At 40.1% G+C, this 25000-nt stretch overlaps 1 protein-coding gene across 2 annotated transcripts in view; it reads left to right on the top strand.

The window, feature by feature from the left end:
- The window catches only part of esyt2b (extended synaptotagmin-like protein 2b), a 49097-nt gene that overhangs the window by 20201 nt on the left and 3896 nt on the right, over positions 1–25000 (top strand). Inside the window, exons 8-21 of one of the 2 annotated variants that reach the window (XM_053499575.1) lie at positions 10418–10538; positions 10660–10836; positions 10976–11058; positions 11174–11222; positions 12711–12800; positions 12913–12993; positions 15733–15792; positions 18452–18526; positions 20286–20372; positions 20527–20676; positions 20789–21237; positions 24102–24194; positions 24597–24728; positions 24845–24950. In XM_053499575.1, the coding sequence (XP_053355550.1) occupies positions 10418–10538; positions 10660–10836; positions 10976–11058; positions 11174–11222; positions 12711–12800; positions 12913–12993; positions 15733–15792; positions 18452–18526; positions 20286–20372; positions 20527–20676; positions 20789–21237; positions 24102–24194; positions 24597–24728; positions 24845–24950 (1753 nt within the window). Of the gene's footprint in view, positions 1–10417; positions 10539–10659; positions 10837–10975; positions 11059–11173; positions 11223–12710; positions 12801–12912; positions 12994–13907; positions 14010–15732; positions 15793–18451; positions 18527–20285; positions 20373–20526; positions 20677–20788; positions 21238–24101; positions 24195–24596; positions 24729–24844; positions 24951–25000 lie in introns of both variants that reach the window. The other variant, XM_053499567.1, reaches the window with a different exon arrangement.

Here is a 25000-nt window from a genome sequence, read left to right as displayed (position 1 = left end):
CGGAAGTGTATAATGTTCTGATGTTTGTCGGACTAAAATAATATATAAATAAGAAAAGGTCAGAGTCTTTACAGAAAAAGAAGAACGAAATGGAGAAAAGATGAAGGTCTGCAGCTCTTATGTCTTTATGGGTATAATATGATCAGTAACCTGTCTTGCTACAGTAGTTTACATAACCATGAATATAATTTAATGAAATATGGTTATTTTTAGTATAAAGCCTTAGATAATCTAATTGAGTCGCAAATATTATTACAATCGTATTTCTAGTAACACATAAAGGCCTAAAAAGCTGATAAACTGTAAATATACTATATAATGAGAAAATAATGAACGTTTCAGCGAGTTGGCAACCCTTACGCATTTTTAACGTTAAAATTGTAACGTCTAAATGTGCCTCTATGAACATTATAGAATAGGTTTTCATGGGACATTTCCAGGCCAGACCCAAGGACACTGCTGCCATGAGCTAGAGTTATTGTCTGTACCAGCGACACACAATATTAATTAAGACACGGTAGCGGGCATATTTTGCAGAGTCGCCTCGCTCAAATACCACAGGGGTAACTATAGCCATCCGCAAAAAAGAGCTGTTGCTATATATATATATATATATATATATATATATATATATATATATATGGTCCCAAATAAAATGTTTGCATTCTGTCCTCCAAAGGTCCCTCGGACATCAGGGGAACATCCCCCAAAAACGTCCTGAGGACATAAAGTGACAAACTGACCATTTTGATTCATACAAATTCACATTTTATACAAACCTAAATAATTCTTTTGACTATGTAAAGCTGCTTTGCGGCAATGAAAATTGCTAAAAGCGCTATACAAATAAAATTGAATTGAATTGAATAAAGGGTACCCTACAAAATGACTTTTAGAAGACATTTGTAGGAGACCTATTACTTAACTAACTTCGCAAACATTATGCAAACTTTATGCAAACATTAGCGACTTTTTTACCTAACAAAATTAGCTTTATTAATTAACCATTAAGCTAAGTCAATTAGTTATGTCAAAATTGCTAGCTAACATTAGTTGTAAAGCTGATTCTCTTCTACTAGTTCTATCTACCTATCCATGTATTTGTTTATTATAAACAGATGACTTTGCATTAGCACACTAGCATCTAACCATATAGGGTTAACAAATTTATTACAATAAATTTGAGGAATAAAACGAATCATTAGCATGCTAACTTTGCATTATCATAGCTAATCATCTAATTTGTGGTTTGTACAAGAGACTGAGCTTGACTAATTAGCAAACGTAGCTAATATTTTTTAATTTTCTAAACTAAACATTATAGCTAACAAAGCTATCAAGACTTAATCAACAATTTAGCTTGCTAGCTTGTTGTCCTAACATAACCTCAAGACAGCTAGCTATACATTCATGATAACATTATATCAGCTAACAGGAATAAATAGCTACCTAGCAAGAGTCCAGACTCACTTAAAGTTAAAGTTTCTGCAGTTGTTGTAAAGACACTGACTAGCCAGGAAAGCTAGCTCTCTTTTTTTATGTTTTTTTTTACCACACTGGATTCACCTCAGGCTTTAACGATCAAGCTGTTAATGAAGCTAAAGCTGTTGAATAAAATGGTAAAAATCTGTCAGAGTCAGATTAGCATTACATTAAAGTGTTATCCTTAGAAGCTAATTGCACCCATGACTCAGCATTTAATGAAAAGTTCTTACAGATTGAGGCGTTAAACAGCGATTTCTGTTGAATTAGAGCGCCGATTGCTTTTCAGAGACACGTCGCTGTGGTGAATTACTGCCAGCGGAGACGTAATAGAAGCATTTACGAGCAGGCGGCAGGTTCACCAAAGGTGAACAAAGTCAATTTTCTGGGTTTATTGTGTTCTTAAACCAAAGACACGAGTGCAGCTGTAAGCGCTGCGAGAATACTAAAGAGAGAGAAATGACAACGTGTGTGAAAGGACAAACCTTTCCCAAACCTAAAGGGAATGAAAAGAATAATGTTCTGGCTGTTGTTATGGAACTCAAGGGGACAGATTTGAACGATACTGAACCTGTACAGAACCCGCATCTAAGCTCCGCCCACAAACCTTTAGACGCTAACAAAGTATGTACAAGCTCGTTAGGTGTTAGCTACACAGAAAGTAATAGAAATAGAAAAAATTTAAAATATTCAGTTATGTATTGAGATCGATATTTTAACTTTCCTATCATTTGTTTAATGATATTGTGGCGTGGGTGGGGCAGCCACTGACGACCAGCATGCCTTGCGGGGATGTCTGTGTGTTCACCCTGTTGGGGAAGGGTGTTCAGGGTAGTGGCTTCGGCCCTGTTTTTGTGTTGATGTGTGTGTGACGTGTTGAATGTGCTCCGGTTTATAAAGTACTTCCAGCCATTGCACTGGTCAGCAAGTAAGATCACTCGTCTCTCCAACATCCATTCTGGCGGTAAAACGCTACATTGGTGTCAGAAGTGGGATGGAGAATAACGAGTTGGAGCACAACGGAGGACCTACGGAAAATCCACGCAGGCCTCCGAGTAGCGGAGCAACTACTGGGTAAGAAAAAGCTCTTACCTGATGAAGCTAGCGCGAGCACACCATGGCGACCAAAGAGGAGCGCCGAGATGAAGATCCCGGCACTGGATCTCAGGGTGGAGCCCTACATCGACTCTGCGAGCGAGTGGAGCGACGTAGAACCCTCGACTCCGAACATTCTCCCCGTGCAGTCCTCCAGGCTCTTACCCGTAGTCGCTTCGCCGGTGTCACAGCTGGACCATGATCCGCTCATCGCCAAGCAGGAGAAGGGCCCCACCCAGGGGGCACCTATGGAGCGTATGGGCGTGGACACTCACAGCCGGGGGCGAGATTTTGCTACTGGAGAGCAGGTATGGGTGTGTCATCTACCTGGTGCGGTTGGCGGGGCGGGCACGAGTTGTGCACCACCGGAACCGTCTTGCGCCTTACCAGCCGCACGCCGACGAAACATTAAACTCTGTGGAGGCCGGACCGCCTCAGGACAATGTTCGCGCTCATCCCTCCCCCGCCAAAGGACTCCAGCGTTTCCAACGCCAGCGCCGAGCGCCTTCACGCCTTCACGCTTCCTAGATTGAGTTCGTCATGGTGTCCAGGGACGGTCACAGCTCGAGTGGGGGCAGTGTGGCGTTGGCGGGGCGGCGGCTGACGACCAGCATGCCTTGCGGGGTGTCTGTGTGTTCACCCTGTTGGGGAAGGGTGTTCGGGGTAGTGACTTCGCCCCTGTTTGTGTCTGGAGGTGTGTGTGACGTGTTGAATGTGCTCCGGTTTATGCTTAGGCTAAATTGGATGTGGTTCTCGTGTGAATGTGCTGCTCATGCTATACGAAAAAAAAAAAGTACTCCCGCCATTGCATTGGGCAGCAATTAAGCTCACTCGTCTCTCCAACATCCATTCCGGCGGTAAAACGCTACAATATGTTTGCATTTGAGGTGAGAAAACTGTTGCAGTTCCACTACAATCCTACAGGTGATTCTAAACTATTCACACATTAGCATGCAGAACAGCATCGCGTGTGGTAGGAGCGAAGTATAGTATAGTATACCTACACTGTAAGTGCGCTTTAAATTGTAATCAAATAGTCATATTAAGATATTTATAAAATCATGATACTTACAGAATTGCAATACAAAACAAATTGACGTAAAGGTATCGTGATAATATCGTATCAGCTGGTCCCCAGTGATGTCCATCTCTAGTAATTAAATAAAAAATGACACACCATGCTTTTAATTTCTTAACGTTGTGGAACGTCCATGAAACAAACTCACTTCTTGAACTTATTCCTGTTCCATTGCAGAATGATGTGATACCAAGAAACCATATTTACAATTTGACCTCTGACCTTAAGCTCTGAAACTGGAGACTCCTTCCATAAATGTTCAGTAACCCTTTCTTGTGGATGAGTTGTTCCTGTAAAAACGATTAGAATGAGTGATTCATTTATATTAACAGAGCTGCACTATCGCTGACCAATCAGAAGCCAGAATTCAACACTACTATAAAATATGTTTTAATTTACAGATATCAGTGTTACAATGTTAATATGCAATTTTTTTTATATGGTAAGGCTATTGTTAAGTAAACATATTTAGGAAACTTTAACATATACATAATATACATAATAAATAATATATACATGCTTTAAATATGTTCTATTATAAATTATCAATTGTAATTATCAAAATGTCATTATTTGACCTAAAAGTATTTATTTATTCATTTAATAAATATTTGTGGGAGGAGATAATATATAGATAATATAGACAATATATAATAATAATAATAATAATAATAATAATAGCATGATCTCCAGAGTATTAGCAGATGTCTGAGTGGTACCGTGTTAAGGATTGAGACAGATCTGTTCAAGTGTGTAATTATTGCTACCCCTGTGCTTGGTCAAGCGTGTGAACTACGAGCAGCTGCTGTATGGGGCCTGTCGAGCGTGGTTTAATGGCAGCGCTGTGTTAACAGATTGATTTAGACTCACTCAGAGGAGTGTACGCAGAGCGAAGGGAAGTCGTCGACAGTAGAGTGGTGCGATTTTCTTTTACCACCTAAAGAGTTGCACAAGTGTTTACACTTCATTTTTATTTATGAAAGAGCACCAGGTTGTACGTTTTGCCTTTTTGTAGTTACAGGGCATGTTGTGGAACATCCATCCAAATTATTTCCTGAGTTTGGATTTGTTCTGCTGTAGGCAAGGCATGCTAGCAAAGCCATGAAGATACTGTAAATTGGTAGATAGGCATGATTTTAGATTAGATTAAATTAGATCAGATTAGAAATAAATGTATTCTTCTTGTGCAAAATACATAATAAAAAATATACCAAGCCAGTGAAATGCATTTAGCATCTATCCAAACAAATACTTTTAAAAATTAAGGCTACATCAGTCAATTTCCTAATTGAGTCATAGACAATTCCATGTCTCTATCATTAGATAATTGGCTTCCATCAAGGTGACAACTACCAACCTCAGAGGGGGAAGACTATTACATGCCTCCCCCCTGGGACGCGTGACCGCTTCCTTTTAAACTACTGCTCATGCAACGCGGGGAAGTCGTGTAACACAAAATTGAATCACTATGATTGATGTGAGAGTGCAGGTATTCCATCCCTCCCCCCCCTGCTCTCTTGGCTCCCAGCTATAGATGGCTGTAACATCCCTAGGGAATCGAGCTCGCGACCTCCAGATGACAGAGCGAACTCATTTCCGTTGCGCCACTCTGGAGCTATTTTGTCCACCAGTGTTGGTAAGGAAAGCACGCAAACCCAGGGCTGGTCTTTTCCTCTTTTACCAAAGACTATAATAAATTCAGGCAGCAAATCAGTGACAGTCTTGTCAGGTGATTACACATATCATGTATCCATAACAGGTTATGAGGCAATGTATGTAAAGTACGGCCAGATGCTCTTTCTGACTTAACCCTTCCATTTTATCCAGGCTTAGGACCGGCACTGGGTCCAGTGGCTGTGGTTTGGGTACTGGCTGGGAATCAAACCCGGGGCTTCCGCATGGCAGGCGAAACATCTACAACTGAGTCACCAGTGCCCTATGATCAAAATTTGAGTAGACAGGACTAAATACAATTTTCCCCCTGTGCTTGGTGGGTTTTCTCCTGGTACTTTGGTTTCCTCCCACAGTCCAAAGATATGCAGGTTAGGCTAATTGGCGTTCCCAAATTGCCCGCAGTGTGTGAATGGGTATGTGAGTGTGTGTATGTGTGTGTGCCCTGCGATGGATTGGCACCCTGTCCAGAGTGTATCCTGCCTTTTGCCCTAAGTCTCCTGTGATAGGCTCCAGGTCCCTGCGACCCAGAATACAGGATAAAGCAGTATAGAAGATAAGTGAGTGAGGACTAAATACACGCTGTATAATCTAATCAAACTACACCATGGATTACACCAAAGGACAATGCAACAGGGGTGGCACTCACACCTCCATGGTCGAGGGTTTCTCCCCATGTGGGTTCCTTCTGGGTTCTCGGGTTTCCTCCTACAGTCCAAAGATTAGCAGATTTAGCTTAATGGCATTTCCAAATTCTCTGTTGTGTGCTTATGCACCTTGTTGTGGATTGGCACCCAATCCAGGGTGTACCCCACCTCATGTCCCAAGTCCCTGGAATAGACACACACCTCCTGTCATCATGTACAGAATAAGCGCTATAGAGAATGAGTGAGTGAAAGACAATGCAACAGAATTGAATGTTTGGTTTTTAAAGGAAATGCGTTACTAAATGGACCATTAACCAGATATGGCATTGTAGACTTGCAGTATAATATTCTAAAATATTTAAAAGTAATGAATGTACAGTAGATGTATCTATTTATAAGCCTGTAATACTTTGCCTCACATTATTCCTATTATACTGTAGCATCCATAGCGCATAGCTTAACACTAACTATAGAGTTATAGAGTTATAGAGTTATAGTTATATCCCGACTGCGCGATGTTCCGTGTACAACAATAAAACATTTTAAAGGATTAACACTCCTTAAGGATGCAACCGTCAAATCTTAATGAATGTAAAATCACTACATGGGCTTTAAGGCTTATACATTGCGATGCTCTCAGTGCTGAGAGTGCTGACTGAACATCCACACACACATGGAGATGCAGCTGGCTGAGCCATTTATTGTAATATATCATGGCACCCCATAACGCATGCAGTGTTTAAAAGCTGTACATTCTCTTATTTTTATTGTAGGAAAACAGATGCTCGTTGTGGTTTTTAATTATCCAGAAGCAAAAATGCTTTGACTGCTTTGCTTGAGGAAAGGTTACTTAGAAAGTGCAGATGCAGGCTGTTTTGTTTCCCCTGACGGAGATCTTTGTAAGTTTGTAAATGAAAGAAGTGAATTCAAGTAAAGGAGCCACTTGAGGGCCAGTGTGTGTCAGTGTTTGCTTGGGGGTTGTAAGGTTTGTTCGGGTATCTCTGAAACACAATTTAAATGTATTTTTGCATAAAAAGGAGTAAACCTGTAATTGAAGTTGTTGTGATCTGCTGTACAAAACAACTCACTAGGTTAAAGTTAAAGTGTGATGATCAGGTGATAAGAACTGACCACAGATCAGCTGTAAGGGATAATATTGTGATCTGAATTTATAGTTTAGCTAGCTAACAAAAAAACAAAACAAAAGAATATGAACAATTCCCTGACTCCACTAAGAAACAGATTTTAACAGGCCATAAACAGCCATTTCTCTGTCATTGATCACGGATGTTGATGTTTTATTCATTAATAAACTGATTACTTATAGGAATTTAACCTTTAAAAAAGAGATAATATTTTAGTTATGGGTAATACTTCTCTGCAGCCCACATATCTATTAATTTAAACTCATCAGGATGGTGCGGTTGCAGATCAAAGTTTGACAGGAAGAAGTTGAGAGAGCAGGGTTGCCAGATTAGGGGATTTCCTGCTAACTAGCCTAATTTCTATCACCCTTGTGTATTTACTTCCAATTAAATGACGCTATCCAGCAGCAATAAAGCTTTATTTCACAGTAAGATAAATTGTGTTGTTTATCCATTTGGTGTTGGTCCATATGGATCACAGTGTAAAATAACTACACTGTGCAACACTAACAGACATACAGTAAAAATGCTTCTGTGAGCAGCCAGAGCAGATCTCTTCTTATACTCAGGTAAAAAAACATCCCCTTGTGTCATTTTTTTGGTTTTAACCAGCTCTGTGGTTGTGGTTAATTTTTTATTTTTTTTTAGATCTGAGAACACTGTGTGGTTTAATTTTTATTTCCGTGCTCTTCCATTTCCTGCTCTGCTCTATGAGCCATGTCACATACAAACCATAATGCATGTGTGAGGAGACAGCACAGCCCACAATACCTCAGTGCGCTACGATTTAAGGATTAACTAGCTTATATACACCTTTCAGGGTCTTTTTGTTCTTTAAATGTTTTTTAAGCAGCAATCAGGAATTCTTTTCGTTCAAAAGGTAGAGTGTGAAAAATTTCGAAAACTTGCTCTTTATTCTTTTCAAGTTACTGAAGGTATACCTCATGGCTCTACACTAGGGCCAGTTTTGTCTTTTAGTTCTGCTCTCAGGACCTTTTATACTATTTTAAGTTGGACAGGCAATAAAGCTTGTAGAAAGAGACTCCTGTCTCAGGCAGATAATCTGTTGCATCACTGCTTTTTTCACTTTCAAGTATTTCTATAAAGTTTTCTAAACATCGATTAGTTTGGCTCAAATGAGCGAGTGCTATCTTTGACATGCCCGATTAACCATAACATAAACTTTTTTCGCTGGTTATCTGACTGTTGGGTTCGGCCCTGTGGTTAACACTTGGTGAAACACTAATGTGTGGGCAGGGTTAGCTCAGTGGTGGAGGTGGTAGACTACTGATCGGAAGGTCCCATATTCAAACCCCAGCACCACCAAGTTAAGCCTTTACTTGCCACAAATTTAGAAAATTTGCAAAATTTAATTCTTACAATCTTTAAGAAACTGACACATGAGAGAAAACTGTAGCTGTAGGTTTTTGAACTTTGTACTAAGCTCAAGGCTTTTTTTGCTTTGTTTTGTTTTGAGATTTTTTTCAGATATCTTAAAAAAAGAAAAGAAAGAAAAATGTAGAAAAAGAAGAAAAATGTGATTATGATATATATTAAATTTTTCATCTTTTTCTACATCAGCATCAATCAGTGCTAGCCCATATATGGCAAGGGGGTGGGGGGTACTTACATTTAATGTACTTTTGGTGGGTTTAGTTTTTTTGTTTCCGTGCTGGCGACTTGAGTAGTGCACACTCTGCCACCTACAGTATCTAGGGCACTAATCTCAGGGTGGGAAATACAGGCCGCATCCCTGATTAGCTCGGTACAGTGACGTGGACGGAGATCAGGAGCAGCTGGTGTAGAGACGTCACTGAGATCTGAGCGGAGAAGACAAGTGACGGACAGGCCTGAGTGTGAGCTGATGCTTTTAGACAGCTGTGGGGGAAACACACACACACACACACACACACACACACACACACACACACACACACACACACACACACACACACACCAGCAGCCTGTACAGAAAAATTGTATGTGTGTGTGTGTGTGTGTGAAAAACTTTTGTGCTTTAAGATTTATATGAACGTTTACACCTTTTTGTCCTCTCTCCGTTGGTTATAAATTAGGGTTGTGAGACTTTTTCCCGTGGCAGATCGCCATTCCTCCTATTTGGAAATAAGAGAGACAGAGAGAGAGAGAGAGAGAGAGAGAAAGAGATGTGACTCACTCTGCCAAACGTTTTATCACTTGTGATGTTGATGTATTGCAGTTGTCAGGCTTTGTGTTTAACATTAACCCTTCAATCAATAAATCATTGCTACTGAAATAATGAAATATTTACACAGGTTTTAACTTAATGAGACCCGGACGTCCCCTTCACCCTGAGTGTCTGACGTCTGTGGTTTTTCTCTAAAGCTCAGATGCTCTTTGAGTTCACAGCTAAAGGAAGTGACCAGTTTAGCATCACGTCAGCTGCACACACATCATCGTCATCATCATGCTAAAAATGGTAGGGATAAACTTTAGTTACATTCAGGGTGAGTTGTTCACACTAACGTGCGAGGAAACGAAAACAGGCCAGATATAGGAATGTGGGAAACAAAGAGGGTCAAAATCAGTCAAATGGCCAGAACGGTCGTTCAGATGAATGGCCATGAGGGTCAAAATCAGGTAAATTACTATATGGGGGCAAAATGAAGCAAGGGCCAAAAAGGGTGACAATCAGATGAGCAGCCATAGTGGACAAAATCAGGTGAATGGCTATAAGGGTCAAAAGGGCATAGGGTGCCGATCAGATGAGCAGACATAAAAGTGAAACCATTAGAGGCACAATTAGGTGAGGGTCATAAGGGTCAACATCAGGTAAGCGGTCATAGGCATATGAGCAGCCATAAGGGCCCTAGTTGAGGGCCGCAAAAGTCAGAACCAGGTGGACAGCCATAAGGTCATAATTAGGTGAGGGCCATAAGAGTCACTATGAGTTGCCAGGCAAAAAGGTCAGGATTGGTTAAGCAGTCATAATTGTCCAACTCAAGTAAACAATGATAAAAGTCAAAATCTGATGTTGAGTCACATTTACATTTAGGCATTTGGCAGACGCTCTTATCCAGAGTGACTTACATTTTTTTTGTTATTTTTTTTTTTATCTCATTACACATCTGATCAGTTGAGGGTTAAGGGCCTTGCTCAAGGGCCCAACAGTGGCAACTTGGTGGTTGTGGGGTTTGAACCTGGGATCTTCCGAACCGTAGTCCAATGCCTTAACCACTGAGTTACCCCTGACCCTATAAGGGTTATAAATCAGGTGAGGGTCATAATATGACTTTTGTGTTGTGTTTTTATTTTGCCAGTGGATTCTCGGACAGTCTGATCCAGGACGTTATCTCCAGCTACCTGGTGCTGCCGAACAGGATCACTGTCCCACTAGTGGGTGATGTAGAGCTGGAGCAGCTGCGTTTTCCCATGCCTAAGGTTAACACACACACACATACAGTCAAACACACAGTTAATTAATCGTAAAAATGTTAATCTGTCTCTAGGGTGTAATTATGTTCTGTTTACCGTGTCTGTGTGTGTCTATTTGTATGTACAGGGTGTATTAAGGATCCATTTCCTGGAAGCGCAGGATCTTGAGGGGAAAGACAAGTTCTTTGGTGGTCTGATCAAGGGCAAATCAGACCCGTATGGAGTCGTCCAGGTTGCTAGCCAGATTTTTCAGAGCAAAACTATTAAAGAGTGTTTAAACCCGAAGTGGAATGAAGTGTTTGAGGTGAGTGTGTAATGACAAAATAGAACAGTGACCCAAAATTCATTCAAAAACTGGATCCTTTATGTTGTGGAATGCTGTACTTCCTGCAATTTGCATACGTGTGTGTGTGTGTGTGTGTGTGTCTGTGATGTAACTTCAGGCGACGGTGTATGAACATTCTGGACAGCATCTAGAGATCGAGTTGTTTGACGAGGACCCAGACAAAGATGACTTCCTGGGCAGGTACCACAACCTCACTAGGGTTTTTTTAACCAGTTTGACATAAAACTTTACAGTTATGCTGGATGTCATTCATCAATAATTTGTCATTTGTATTTTTTTTTTTTTACTTTTCTAGTCTATTGATTGATCTGACCAAGCTTCACAAGGAGCAGAAAGTTGAAGAGGTAATTCTTATCTCTCACACTTCTTGATTCTACTCCAAGTAGCAAACTGATGCTAGGTTAATGTCATCCTGTTGGTGCCAACTTTGGACCAATGCCAGTTTATCTATTGATCTAGATGTTCAGCCATCTATTAATGCGATGTGCCAAATATGTGTCACCAGTGACCATTCTGCTTTTCTAACCCAGCATCAGATATCACAGTTGGTTTTGTTTTGTTAGGATTGTTGGCTTGTTGTCCCAACATTGTTTCGGGTATCTTAACATCACCACCAGATTATAAGACTGCAGGTTATAAGAGTTAGTTCCGACCAAGCAATCTGATTGGACGAGAGGCCTTCCAAAAGTGGTGATAATGGACAGTAACAGCACTTTGATCTTTAACTAACTGAAAAGAGAGCAGCAAAACCCACATTCACAACAAGTCACAAAAGCACTTTCGGCAAGAACACACATCTGATAAGGTTATGTCGTCTTAAACAAGACACTGTCTCTGCACTAATCGCTTTTAAGTCATTCTGAAACACCTCTAAACCATATGTTTCTTTATTTATGGTTACAAAGCTAACTAGCTTCTAACACGAGGCTGAATCCCAAATCCCTCTCTAACCCCTGATCAAGGGAACTACTTGGTGTGTTGAACAAGGGATTGTACATCAACATGCTTTTTGGGATTTGACTCCAGAGTTAATGGAGCTGGAGTGGAATAAGTTGGTTAGTTCTGCCATGCGCGGATAGATATGTGCTGACGGAGCAAAATAACTCTGTAGTAAACCAAAAACCAAATCATCAATAACTGTTATATAAACGCAATATCACACTTGAAGGAGTCATGCTGATATTCCTTACAACAGCACTTTCCTCGAGTGTGATTTCCAAAGTATACAATAGCTAGCTAGCAGACTGGTAGTTAGCTAAATCAGGAATTAGCATCCCGAGCGTAGCGGTAAGCACACACAACCACATTTTGCATAATGTCCTTAAACACCCGTTTCAACATTTAAACGTCAGGGGGTTTTTCCTTGCCACCGTTGCCCTCGGCATTGCTCATCAGGGACAATCTAATCATTTTGATTCAAACGGAATTTTCATATTTCATACAAATTTCCATCATTTTCTTTTGACTGCGTGAAGCCGCTTTGCGACAATGACAGTTGTTAAAAGCGCTATACAAATAAATTAAATTGAATTAAATTGAAATGTTTCAGTTTTTCCATTTAAAATAATAACGTATTGTATTAAATAGCCTTGAGAATGTATAAACTACTTTTAACAACAGAAAGTGCTTCGAATAGCATCAACACTGTTGCTAGGCAACCAGGGAACAAGAACGCCGAGCATGAGGTTGCTAATGGAAGTTTAAAACTAGATGATCTGTAGAAAATCGTATTTGATCATTGTTTAAACCAACACACTTACATTTCCTGTACTAAAAGTGTTTATGTGTGTGTGTGTGTGTGTGTGTGTGTGTGTGTGTGTGTGTGCGCGCAGTGGTTTGAGCTGGAGGAAGTCTCCAGTGGAAAACTTCATCTCAGACTCGAGTGGCTTTCCCTGCAGTCAGACAGTGAAAAACTTCCGCAGGTACACACACACACACACACACACACACACACACAGTTTCTTTACCTCTCTTTCTGTGACTCTTTTTCTATTTCTTTTTATTATTATTATTATCTCTCTCTCTCTCTCTCAGGCGTTGTGGAGTATTAGGACCAATGACAGTTTGTCTTCTGCACTGTTGATGGTTTACCTCGATTCTGCCCGGAACCTTCCGGTATGCACACACACACTCTCTCACACAAACTTCCACACACACACACACACACACACACACACACTGCTGTCAGGCTGTTAGCAAAAGAATTCTGTGTCTGTACTGTAACATGATTTCATTTTTATTACATTTTAAAACACAGTGAGTCATGCTGTTATAAAAAAATAACAAAGTCTCACAAGACACACACACACACACACACACACACACATATTCCTGTGAAATATCCCCAAACATGTTCTCTTCTCCCACTGTAAGGAGGTATCAAAAAGTTTTGAGACTAGTTTTGTAACTCACCAACAGAGGGCAGCACTGCGCTGCACACACAGTCACAGGGAGCACCGGGCTTCATAAGTCAGCGTGCCAAAAGAATTCGTCCTGTGTAAATCGGGAGCTGTGCAACTGGTGCTATTCTGACCATGTGCGTTATAAAGTCTGCGATTTCATCATGGACAGCAACGACCGGATCTGTGGCTTGCGATAAACTGAATGCTCTATAACGATAATATGTCCCGTCTCCTCACAAGCAACATGATCTCACTTCCGCACCCACCCTTTGGCTCCTACTGACTCCGCCCACTTTCCTAAGATGAAGAATTAGCTTAAAGGTCGCTATTTTGACACCATTGTTAAGATCCAGCGTGAATCCCAGAAGATGCTCGACACGCTTCGAAAACAAGACATACATACTGTAGATAAATAAATACTTTCTCGTAAACAGAGCTAATCTCGAAACTTTTTGATACCACCTCGTATTACAGTTTTCCATTTATGTAAACGAGCTGTTACTATGGAAACAATAAAGTATTACAATTAGCATGTTAAAGAGACCGTTAGAGACAGTTTAAGAAGCTCCTTGTGAGCCGTCAGAACGCAGAACCTTAGCAGTGTTGTATTGCTGTTTTCCCGTGAAGAGTGTGTTCGAGGGCAGCTTCAGCTGCGGAAACAACCGGGGCAGGAGAGGCTCTGGTCTGGTGTTTTGCGAGGACTCGTCTTCTCTCTCTAGATCCTTAATCGTGAGTCTTGCTAGAGTAAGCCAGCAAGCTAACTGCGTGATTGAGTTTGAGTTTGAAGTAACAAAACGTAGCCATTAACAGAAGCAAATGAGGGTTTTATTTAATATAATAATAATAACAATAACAATAAATAATAATAATAATAATAATAAACAATAATAACAATAATAATAATAATAAGGCATGAACATGATAGTGATATCTGTATTAAACAATAATAATAACAACATTAATAATGATTTATTCTTATTTAATGTGTTTGTAGAAATGTGTAATATTTAATATATAATTACAGATTTCCATTAGATTTTTCTTTCAGTTGTCCAATCTGATTTCAGTTTGACTTTTTAGTGTTTGTTAAGTTAATTACGGGAATCACCAGTGACTACAGAACCACCTACATGACATCATACCTCTGTAGCGTTTTGATTAAATTTGCCATTCTATAAGTATCACAATTTTATAAATGATATTACATTTTTCAGTTTTAAGACCATGACCCTTTAATGAACTTAAAAGTGAATTTAGCTTTTTTTTTAACCATCTTCACAACTGAATTGAACGATTAATTACAGTAAATGTATCCCGTTTCTTATAACATTAGTTTTTTCACTTGAAAACAACACAAATTAACTTCAGATACAAAAGTTTAACATTTAACTTTAAATTTTATTAAACGTAAAGCTACATTGTTACTGAGCAGTGTGTGTCTCTATTGTCATTCCCAATAATGAGTATTTCTAAACAAACTTAGCAAAATAATTCAGTCCCACCACATGGAGTGCCAGGGAGTGAACAGTTCAGAGTGCGCCACCTGCAGGATCATAACGAAACAGTGACATTTTACAACTTCAAATGTCTCAAAACTTAACGTGTGGAGTATGAATGGATTATGAGTCAAAATTAGTTGCAGAGTTTGATGAAACAGACCGATCCGAGGCTTTTAACCTGCACGATTTTTGATAACACCATAAAAATGTGTCTCTGTTGCATCACTCAGAAGTTTGTGCATTCGGTACAGAAGGGTTTATTTCCGAGGCTGATCGGCTGATCACCGGTCACGTCCAATCAAACTGAAAACCAGACAATTATGGTCACTGTCCGATCGACCAGTTTATCTCTATTTATTAATAAATAAAAAAATAAATAAATTTGGGAGTCAGTGTGGCGACACGTGAATCACCACACAAATTATCGCGAATTATAACTGAAACTATTTTCCCTATTATGTTTTCCCAGACATCCAAAGCTACCTGATGCTTTCTGATTGTAAAATGACATTATCAATAAAAGTGTAAAATCAAACAAACAAACAAACAAACAAACAAACAAACACCAACAACGTATAAGTAATCTCCTTTCGGTTAATTGTTAATATCTTTTTCCTCCCAAGAAGAGGATGTTCATTTTGCCTCAGTTGCTCAACAGGGACAATTGATTTCAAAATAATTAAGACCTCTGGTCCATCTTTACTCATGCTCATTCATCTTATACAGTAAAGCATCGTACAGTAAAGCGGCATCGGCTAATTTGCAGTACCTCCTCAGGGTTTTTGCTAGCTCATTATCAAGATATAATTTCCTTATTAAGTCTCACAAGTGATGATGAGAAATTATGCAAACAAAAAACAAAGTCTTCCTGAACGACTGAGGACCGTGGTGTGTTTCACGCTAATTACGGTAACTGCTTCTGTAAAAACATTCCGCTTTATTTTCTGTCGAAGAGCGAGCAGCTTGAGTTCCACCCTGATACTTCCAAACACCCGTACAGAGGCCTGCTGAAGGTATCGTAGTTCTTCAAGACTCTATGTTTTACACACCGCCCTGTCAACGTCCACATCGTGGCTGCTTCTTCATCATTGTTAGTGCTGAAAATAATGCATGCTAAAAGGTCTTTCTTTCTCATTTCCCTTTAGTCATTTCAAGCAAGTGTTTCCTTGTTTGTTAGTCATTGTTGTTTTACAATCCTACCCATGAGAGAAATGTTACCATGGTGTGGGTACCATGGCAGTCTGATGGCACTTGTACTACAGTATGGTACTTTGACGCTATTTGCTAATATAGTACATGTGCCACCATACAGTATGGTACAATTTTCCACCATGGTACAGACTTTGATACAACGGTACATGTACTATAGTATGGTAGAATTGTGGTACTATGGTACACTTACCAGGATACTGTCAAAAATATGTTATACACGTTTATGTACCATAATGCAAAGGTTAGTACACAATACTTTGGTCAATATCATGGGACTTATTGGGTAGCAGAGTGCCTACCAAGGTTTAGCAGGTGTCTAATATGTTACAGTGTGTACTGTAACATACCAGAAGTAACCACTAACATATCTGATATGGTACAGTATGTACAAACATACCACATTTGATGTATGACTGAACTTTGGTAGCCACTGTGGTAGTACCATGGTAACGACCAAAGTATAGTATAGTGGTACTATACTTATATATTATAGTACCACCACGGACCCCAATGAAGTGCCACAGCACCTTGCCTTGTACTCCATAAAGTCCTATGGTGCCTACCATTGCAGCGGAACCTCTACATACAATACAATTTAATTTGTTCCTGAGGTGGGTTCTTAAGGCAGAAATTTGTAAGAAATAGTCCAAATGCAAATAATCCATTCCAGCCACCCAGAAATAATATTAATATTACAAAGAAATATCACATAGCTTTTGAATGCATGTTGAAGGCAACGTTGGCATCGTGGGTTGACTCTTTCGAAACAGCTTTAGCTGACTGATAAAAGTATAATAATTTCGTATGGGTCAGTAGCTTGTCATGTGTCACTATAAAACATCTTTCTGACCTGCAAAAGAAATATCTACATATACACTATATAGCAAACGATAGTCCCATGATGACAGTTTGCAAAAAAACATTCAGCTAACTTGACCAAGTAGTAAATAGTAAATTTAGGCTACAATTAGTAGAGAATTAGTAGAAATACTAATATAAATATAAATAGAAGTACAATTAGTAGAAACTTAAGCCTGGTTAGCCTATAGCATACTGAAAACTAAAATGTTTAGCTAGTGGGAAACATACAGTACAGTAGCTAGCCATGCTTTATTTTTAAATTAGCTAGCTGATGTTAAGAAAAGACGCCTACCTAGCATAGCAACAATAACAACAACAATAATGCAGATAAATTTGGTATTTTGTATAGTTTTGGAGACTTGTTGTTTTATAAATTAGCACTTTGCTTACTAGTTTGCACCTCAGCTATTAGTAGTTAGCACTAACTAGCAGCTTTGTATTATCTAAGAAAGAAGACTGTTAGCTTAGCTTTTTATAATCTTTATGTTCACTTTTAAAGTTCTGGGGAAACTGTAATTCTGACAGCTAACAGAGCAAATATCTGATAGCTATTTAGTCTAAACTAGATTCATACATAAATCTGTTAACTTTAAACACGTCAACGTACAAAAATAAATCATGAACGTAGTCGTAACACATTCAGACAGTGAGTTATTTACGCTGCTTTTGCTTCTGAAAAAGTGATCCCTGTTTAGCATTCAGCATGTTGTGTTAGCATGACCAGACCTGCCTGCTTATCTCCGTTGGGTTTTGTCAAGTGTGTGTGTGTGTGTGTGTGTGTGTGTGTAGTTTTGAGAGATCAGCATGTTACCCACCGTTGCCTGTACATTTGATTTCATACATCTCATATACAGTCAGCACCATAATTATCGTCATCCCTACTAAAGATTGGTATAACTGGTTATTATAAAAAATTATGTCACAATTATTGGCACCCCTAACTACTTACCCTAACCCTAACCCTGTGTCATCCTGTTTTATTGTGATTTACTGAGGGCCAGGGCTAACTTAGTGGTTAAGGCAATGGACTACGGTTCAGAAGATCCCAGGTTCAAACCCCACAACCACTAAGTTGCCACTGTTGGGCCCTTGAGCAAGGCCCTTAACCCTCAACCTAAAAAAATGTAAGTCGCTCTGGATAAGAGCGTCCGCCAAATGCCTAAATGTAACTGTACTGAATATTTCAACCTTAACAAAGGGTGCCAATAATTATGGAGCTAACTACATATTGTTTTGATGGTTGGAAAAACAACCAACATGGGTTTTGTGATAATTATTAAAATGGTTGACATTACAGGAAAAAAAAAATACTTAGAATTGTATAGTCATATTTACATTATAATTAATTAATATTTATACTTTACTAATATTTATATCCACTTTTTATTCCAAATCAGGATAGATAGATAGATAGATAGATAGATAGATAGATAGATAGATAGATAGATAGATAGACTTTATTGATCCTGTGAGGGGAAATTATTGAGTATTATTGAGTATAAATTGGCTTGTATTTTCATCTGTTGTTCTACACTGGTATACCTAATAAAGACATATGTGTTATAAGAGTTATATCAATAAATGAACCTGTTGTTGCAGTCTGGGCGGAAGGTGAACAGTGACCCGAGCCCTTACGTCCAGTTAACAGTTGGACAGAAGATGTACGAGAGCAAGGTCAGTCTTTTTAGGTCCCTATAAAATTAGAATCGGTGTTTTCTTTTTTTTTTCATGCTGTACATGTCTCTTGTCATCATGTGTCAGAAATAAATCACATGGTTTGTGGATAGTCCCGTTTTACGAGGGTCATTCAAGTCAAACCAGTACTTGTGATGAAATTCTTGGTGAATGAAGGTGAAAAAGCAATTGACATTTACAGAAACCTTTACGCACAGTATGGTGATGAGATTCTTAGTCGCAGTGAAACAATTAAATGGTGCAAATAATAAAAAGAAAGGCTGTGCATTCACGAATGAATATCCCAGCCGAGGTGGTTTGCAGCTCACTGTATTGTTCCCATCAACATTCAGCAGAATAAATAAATATCACAGAATTACGGAGCAATGAATAAAAACTGAATGTGAGCGGCGCAGGTTCTGTAGCAGACACTTTTTTGAGGCCAATTACATTCATTTATGTCAGGTTTTCAGCTGATGACAGCTCACTGAGAAAGGTTGCATGGCTTTTACAGAAAAATAGCAGCAAAAAAAGAATGTGAAAAGAAGACCGGACAGAGAAAATGAGTTTATTGATGGCTTCAAGGTTAGGTTTTCACAGTCTATGAGTCATGTTAATTCTCTGTAAGAAAACTCACCTGATACCAGCCTGAGGCTGAATGATTGGAGACCTCTGCTTTAGAATATTGTGACAAAAATTGCAAGTTAGGCCAAACCTATAGTGAGAAACTTTCTACAGTTGAAAGCAATCTATTTAGTGACTCATTTGCTTTTCCCACACTGTTTGCAGAATTGTCCCGAACTCTTGACACATCCTGGTTACTTACCCTGTGACGTGACAGCCTCTAATTACTTGTGAACTGACAAATTGTTACAATATACCGAAGATTCCCCTAGAACTTCACTACATACTGTGCCAAACTCATTAAGACCTGTCTTTAAGAACAACTATCACTATGTACCTTCCAACTGTAACACATACTGTACCTACTTTAGCACACGATTTTCCATGACTTATCCAGACTTGCTGTGATTTCTCATGTTTTGATTTCTCAACCTATTTATCCATGTTCTGGATTACTGTAACTATAGAAGTCCATAATGAACATCACCATATTCAGAGTAGTGTCTAATATACCATATAATGATCAGGTTCCCCTCAAAAACTCCATGAGACATCTGAGGGTACATTAGCTGCACATCCTTTAAGTCCTGTAAGGTGCAAGGTGGGAACTCCAGAGTCTGGATCAGACTTGTTTGTCCAGCACATCCCATCAGATTGAGATCTGGAGAATTTGGAGAGCAGATAAACAACCTTGAACACTGAGTGTCCTGGTGCTGTATTAGTTTTATTGTTGTATCAGAACAGACAGGCTGGAATTTATTCTACACAGGCATAGATGAGCCTTTTGGTGCCAGTGATCCTGTCACCAGTTTACTGGTATATATTTGATATTTAGTGTTATTCAGTTCACCCGTCAGTGGCATTACAAATTTTTTATTTTGGATTCTAGGATTTCCCTAGAAGGTATTATACTCTTTGCTGCATCTTTCCTACTGGTTTGCTATGGTATTAATGAGGTTCTGTAGATTCGGATATAGGTCTGTTATATTAGGAGCACTATTGTGGAAATCTCCAAGTCGTCACAAAAGGAAATCCCTACACTAAAGCTAACTTCTCAGCCCTTGAAATTGTATGTTATATCTTTAATTAAAAAGTAAAATTTAACAATGTAGACGGTTTTTTGTCGTGTTATCAGGTGCGCTATAAGACGTGTGAGCCGATATGGGAGGAGGCTTTTACCTTCTTGGTTCATAACCCAAACACTCAGGAACTACAGGTGGAGGTAAGGCATGATGATCTTTCTGGTCTCAGTAATTTCATAGATTTCATAGCTTTGTTCTGATCAGGAGTCTGAAATAAACTACGTTAAACTAAGAAGGTATGCCAACTCAGTCAGTACAATAGGCATAAGAGTGCTTGTCATTGGTTGTTTTTAGGTAAAGGATGATAAGCACAAATGCATGCTAGGTAGCATGCGAGTGGCATTAGCACGTCTTCTGAAGGACGAGGACATGACACAGGTGCAACAGTTCCCCCTGAGCAGCTCCGGCCCAAACAGCACACTTAAACTCAAGTTGGTTCTCCGGGTGAGTGTGGTGTTTACTTATGGGTTAAAATGTAAAATCTATGAAACTTACTCTGTCATGACTGTGGTGAAGAGCTTCTATTTGTGTTTGTGTGTGTTTGTTGCATTTGCAGATTCTTTGCCTTGAAAAGGAGACCACATCGGGTCAACCGTCCCTAGTCCAAATCCGACACACCAGCCAGAGTGTTACGATATCCCAAACAAACACCACTACCACTACCACCACCACACACTCCACTCCTACCACACACTCAACTTCCACCACACAATCCACCCCTACCAAACACACAACCCCCCGCCAGTCTCCTGCCCCGACTGGGGTCACTCTGCGTGGCAAGAGAGGCTCGGAGGGCTCACCAGTGAGCCTGGTTCAGACTGAAATGCGAAGGGACTCACCCCGAAAAGATTCAACACGAAGGAATTCGACGCGGAGGGATTCAACACGAAGGGATTCGACGCAAAGAGACTTAACACACAGAGACTCAACACAAAGTCTTGCATCGGATGCTTCACTACCCTCAGCTGCTCTGGAGCTACAACACAGACTGGCACAGCTGCAGAAGTAGGCACAGACTCAGTTATGTTTCATGATTCTTGCATGAAGCAATTTACGTACCTCCTCCCTCCTCCCTGACTGATTATTTATTATTATTATTATTTTTTATGTGTGAATTTGTGGTGGTATCTCATTGCCATACCTCTATAATCATGCAGGTGGCCCACTCTTGGCTATTTAGAATTGTTTAGAATTGTAACAAAGTCTGAAAAACAGCATCTTTTTTTAGATATAGCAAAACCCTTAGGTTTTTAAAGGTACCAACAAAAGAGGACAAAGAGAAGGCTCATCCATATTGGGTCATCATGGGTCTAATTGCCACGAGATGGACCCCAGTGGTCTCTATAAATAGTGACAGATATAAAAAAATTCCAGTAGGGATGTCTGTGATCTAATCCTCCTCCGAACACTGTTCATTTAGCAACTAATGAACTGACCTGACAGTCCAGTTTTGCATTAGTGCTAGATATTACCTAAAAAATACACTTTATGTGTAGTAATGGCTTTAAATTGATCAAGCAGAGACTGGAGATATCTTGGTAATACTCTGGTCAAACCATTAAGTTGCTACTGTGGCGTAGACGGTTCTCACAGAACCCTAGATTTGCACTGTGGAAGTCATTCAGTGCTTCCGTCTCTCAGAGGAAGACATGCATCTGGACTATTTTCTGTTCTGGCTCCTAGGTGGTGGAATAAACTTTCTCGAAATGTCCGTTCAGCTACATTACTGGCAATCTTAAAGTGGTGATGACTAAAGACCTATCTGTTTCTTAGGTATTTGGGTTAACTCCCTCACCCCCCCACCAAAGAAATTATATTTGGTAACCTAGTGAACCAGGGGAAGGAAATATTCATGCAGAGTCCCTGAAAAGACCTTGAGGCAATGAATGGCCCAAGGTTTGTGTGTGAGCTTGGTTGGAATATACCTACCATATTAAGTTTAATGCATCAGAATTGAGCCACCAAATGTTTCTGTGCTGAAAAAAAAAAGATCTACAGTGCTGTTCTGTGGACTAGGGAGAGCTGACAGTCTACCATAGGTATGGAAACCTCATGAAGCTTTGCTAAATCAGTCTCAACAATCCAGCCCTTGCTTCATCTTGTCTGAGTCACAGAAAAGACATGGAACATAAAGATCTTGCTGTGCTTTCCTTCTGTTATGCTGACTAGATCTTGTGAGAGGAATAAGGATGACAGCCTTCTAGTCGACGGTCAAATCAAAGGGTGTCATTACCATATGTCAGAATGAGATGTTCCCTATCTAAGACCCTTACTTAGAAAGCTCAAGCTCTGCCTTTGCGGGAACTGAGTTTGACATGCGGGTCTTCTGCTGAAGTTAACTTAAAATCTCACAACCATTGTCTAAAGGAGTGATTCAGTTGACAAATTCACAGATGTGGTGATAGTGAAGCCAACATTTGGCACTGATGTGCCTGATAACTACTGCCCCTGCAGTTTACATTCTTATTGCTTCTGGTGGCACGTCATGGTAATTTCTGAGGACCTGCACATGGTACGCACCAAAAGAACGCACCAAGTTATCACCCCCTCCAATGCTGCCAGCTGCCAGAAACAATGATTGTATTTGGAAAAGATGTCGGCTGGCTTCACATTCCACATGCCCGCCTTTCCTTCTAGGATTGGTGGTTCTGATGTGATATAGGTTGTCAAGTGATCGCGTTGTCATGGTTGGGTGAATAATGCAAGGAAAGGGTTTGTACTGGGCTTCCAGTGAACTCCCCATGCTCCCGTTCCAAAACTTATATGCGAAGGTACATGGCAGAAATCCTGAACAGCTCCCCCGCTTTTCTTTAAGTACAGACTCGATCATCCGTCTCCTCAGCTGCTCAAGCTGACAGCTGCCCAAACCGATCTAATTTATAATCCTCGCACAGCACCCTTCCACGCAGAATATGGCCAGACTCTGTACTTTTTGCTGACGTGTGCACTGTTTGCCGTATCGGACGCGACACCAAGTTTGAGCCCTGGGGGTGGAGTCGAGGTGGTGCGGGGAATTACTGAGCGTCTGACTGCTGATCTGACCTGATACGCCAGACCTGAGTGCTGATGTGTCCTAAAACTGTCGAAACTGTCTGTTTCTGTCCATGTGTCCTTCTGTCTTTCTAGTGGAATTATAGACAATTAAAAATCAGTACTAGCTTTTTTTTTTTTATATATTTATATTTATATTTATATTTCTTTGTTTATCTCTCTGTCTTTGCTTGTTACTTTTCTTTTCCTTTGTTCATATCTCTTTTTATTCCTCAACCTCTCTTTCTTTCTCTGGCTCCGACTCTGTGTCCACCTTCTTTTCTGTCTCTCTTTTTCTTTTGCTTTATCTTTTTGTCATTTTCTTTATCTCTCTCTCTCTCTCTGATTGTCTCTCACTCATGCTCTTTCTCTGTCTCTTTCTTTCTCCACCCTTTTTCCCTACCTGTTTCTCTCACTTCCTTTGCCTGTCTCTATCCCTAACTCTTTGCTTTGCTGTTTTTTCTCTTTCTCTCTGTTTATCTCTTTCTCTTTGTTTCTCTTTCGATTTTTCTTTGTCTCTCTCTCTTGCTTTGTCTGTCTTAATTTCTCTCTCTGTCTTTCACGCTATTCCTTTATCTGTTTCTTTCTTTCTCTGTGCCTGTTCTCATTTGCATTGTCTCACTCTCATTCTGCTCATCCTTTATTTCTGTCTGTCTCTCTTTCTTTCTTTCTTTTCCACATATTTTTTCTTTGTCTTTCTTTGTCACTTTCTCATGCTCGTTGTCTCTCTCTCTTTCTCTTTGCCTCCTTTATTGCTCCCTGCCTCCCTCTCTCTACCCCCCCTCTCTTTCCCTCTCTCTCTACCCCCCCCCTCTCTCTCTCTCTCGTTCTCTCTGCAGTGGTTCTACGCAGTATCCTCTAGGGGAAGTGCAGCTTACTATTAGACACAGTTCTCAAAGGAACAAACTTATTGTTGTGGTACACTCCTGCCGGTGAGAGAACACTCACACACACACACACACACACACACACACACACACACACACACACACACACACACACATAACACAATTTAAACTGTGTTCATGATAAAGTCAGAGAAAGTTCAGTGAAATGTTTTCAGCTCCCACACAGCACATCATTAAACACTCTGTAACTCGGTTACCGTGGAAACGTTTATAGCTGATAGTGTTTCCATGGTAACTGGGTACCAGCCCTTTTGAAGTTGACTTCTTGCTCTGCACTTTCGGTGAGGAATAAGCCTCTCAGCAAATTATCCTTCTCTCTCCTTTAAGTTAACGTAAAGGCACGGCTTTAGAGTGTTACAAAGCACTGACACGGGAGACTCCTTCCACATTAACCTTACATTATCTCTGTTTACTGTACGGCCGCAGTAACCTCATCTCTCTGGGCAAAGACAGCTCGGACCCTTACATCCGACTCTACCTGCTGCCTGACAAGAGCCGGGGCGGCCGTCGCAAAACCAGCACCGTCAGGAAGAGCCTCAACCCTGTCTATGACCAGTCGTAAGAACACACACACTCGCACACACACTCTAGATTTCCGTACACTGGACTGTAGTTATAATATTAATAAAAGTGTTTGTGTGTGTGTCTGTGTGTGTGTGTGTGTGTGTGTACAGGTTTGAGTTCATTGTGTCGGCAGTGGAGCTGCACAGGAGGACACTGGATATAGCCGTGAAGAATGCAGGGGGCCTGCTGTCCAAAAATAAAGGCCTTTTGGGCAAGGTACATTACCGCACACAAACACACACACACACACACACACACACAGAGTG

This window comes from Clarias gariepinus, chromosome 1 (genome assembly GCF_024256425.1).
Source record: "Clarias gariepinus isolate MV-2021 ecotype Netherlands chromosome 1, CGAR_prim_01v2, whole genome shotgun sequence".
NCBI lineage: Eukaryota > Metazoa > Chordata > Actinopteri > Siluriformes > Clariidae > Clarias > Clarias gariepinus.
The sequence above is the reverse complement of the archived record's forward strand: the minus strand, read 5'-3'. Positions and strand labels throughout refer to the sequence as shown.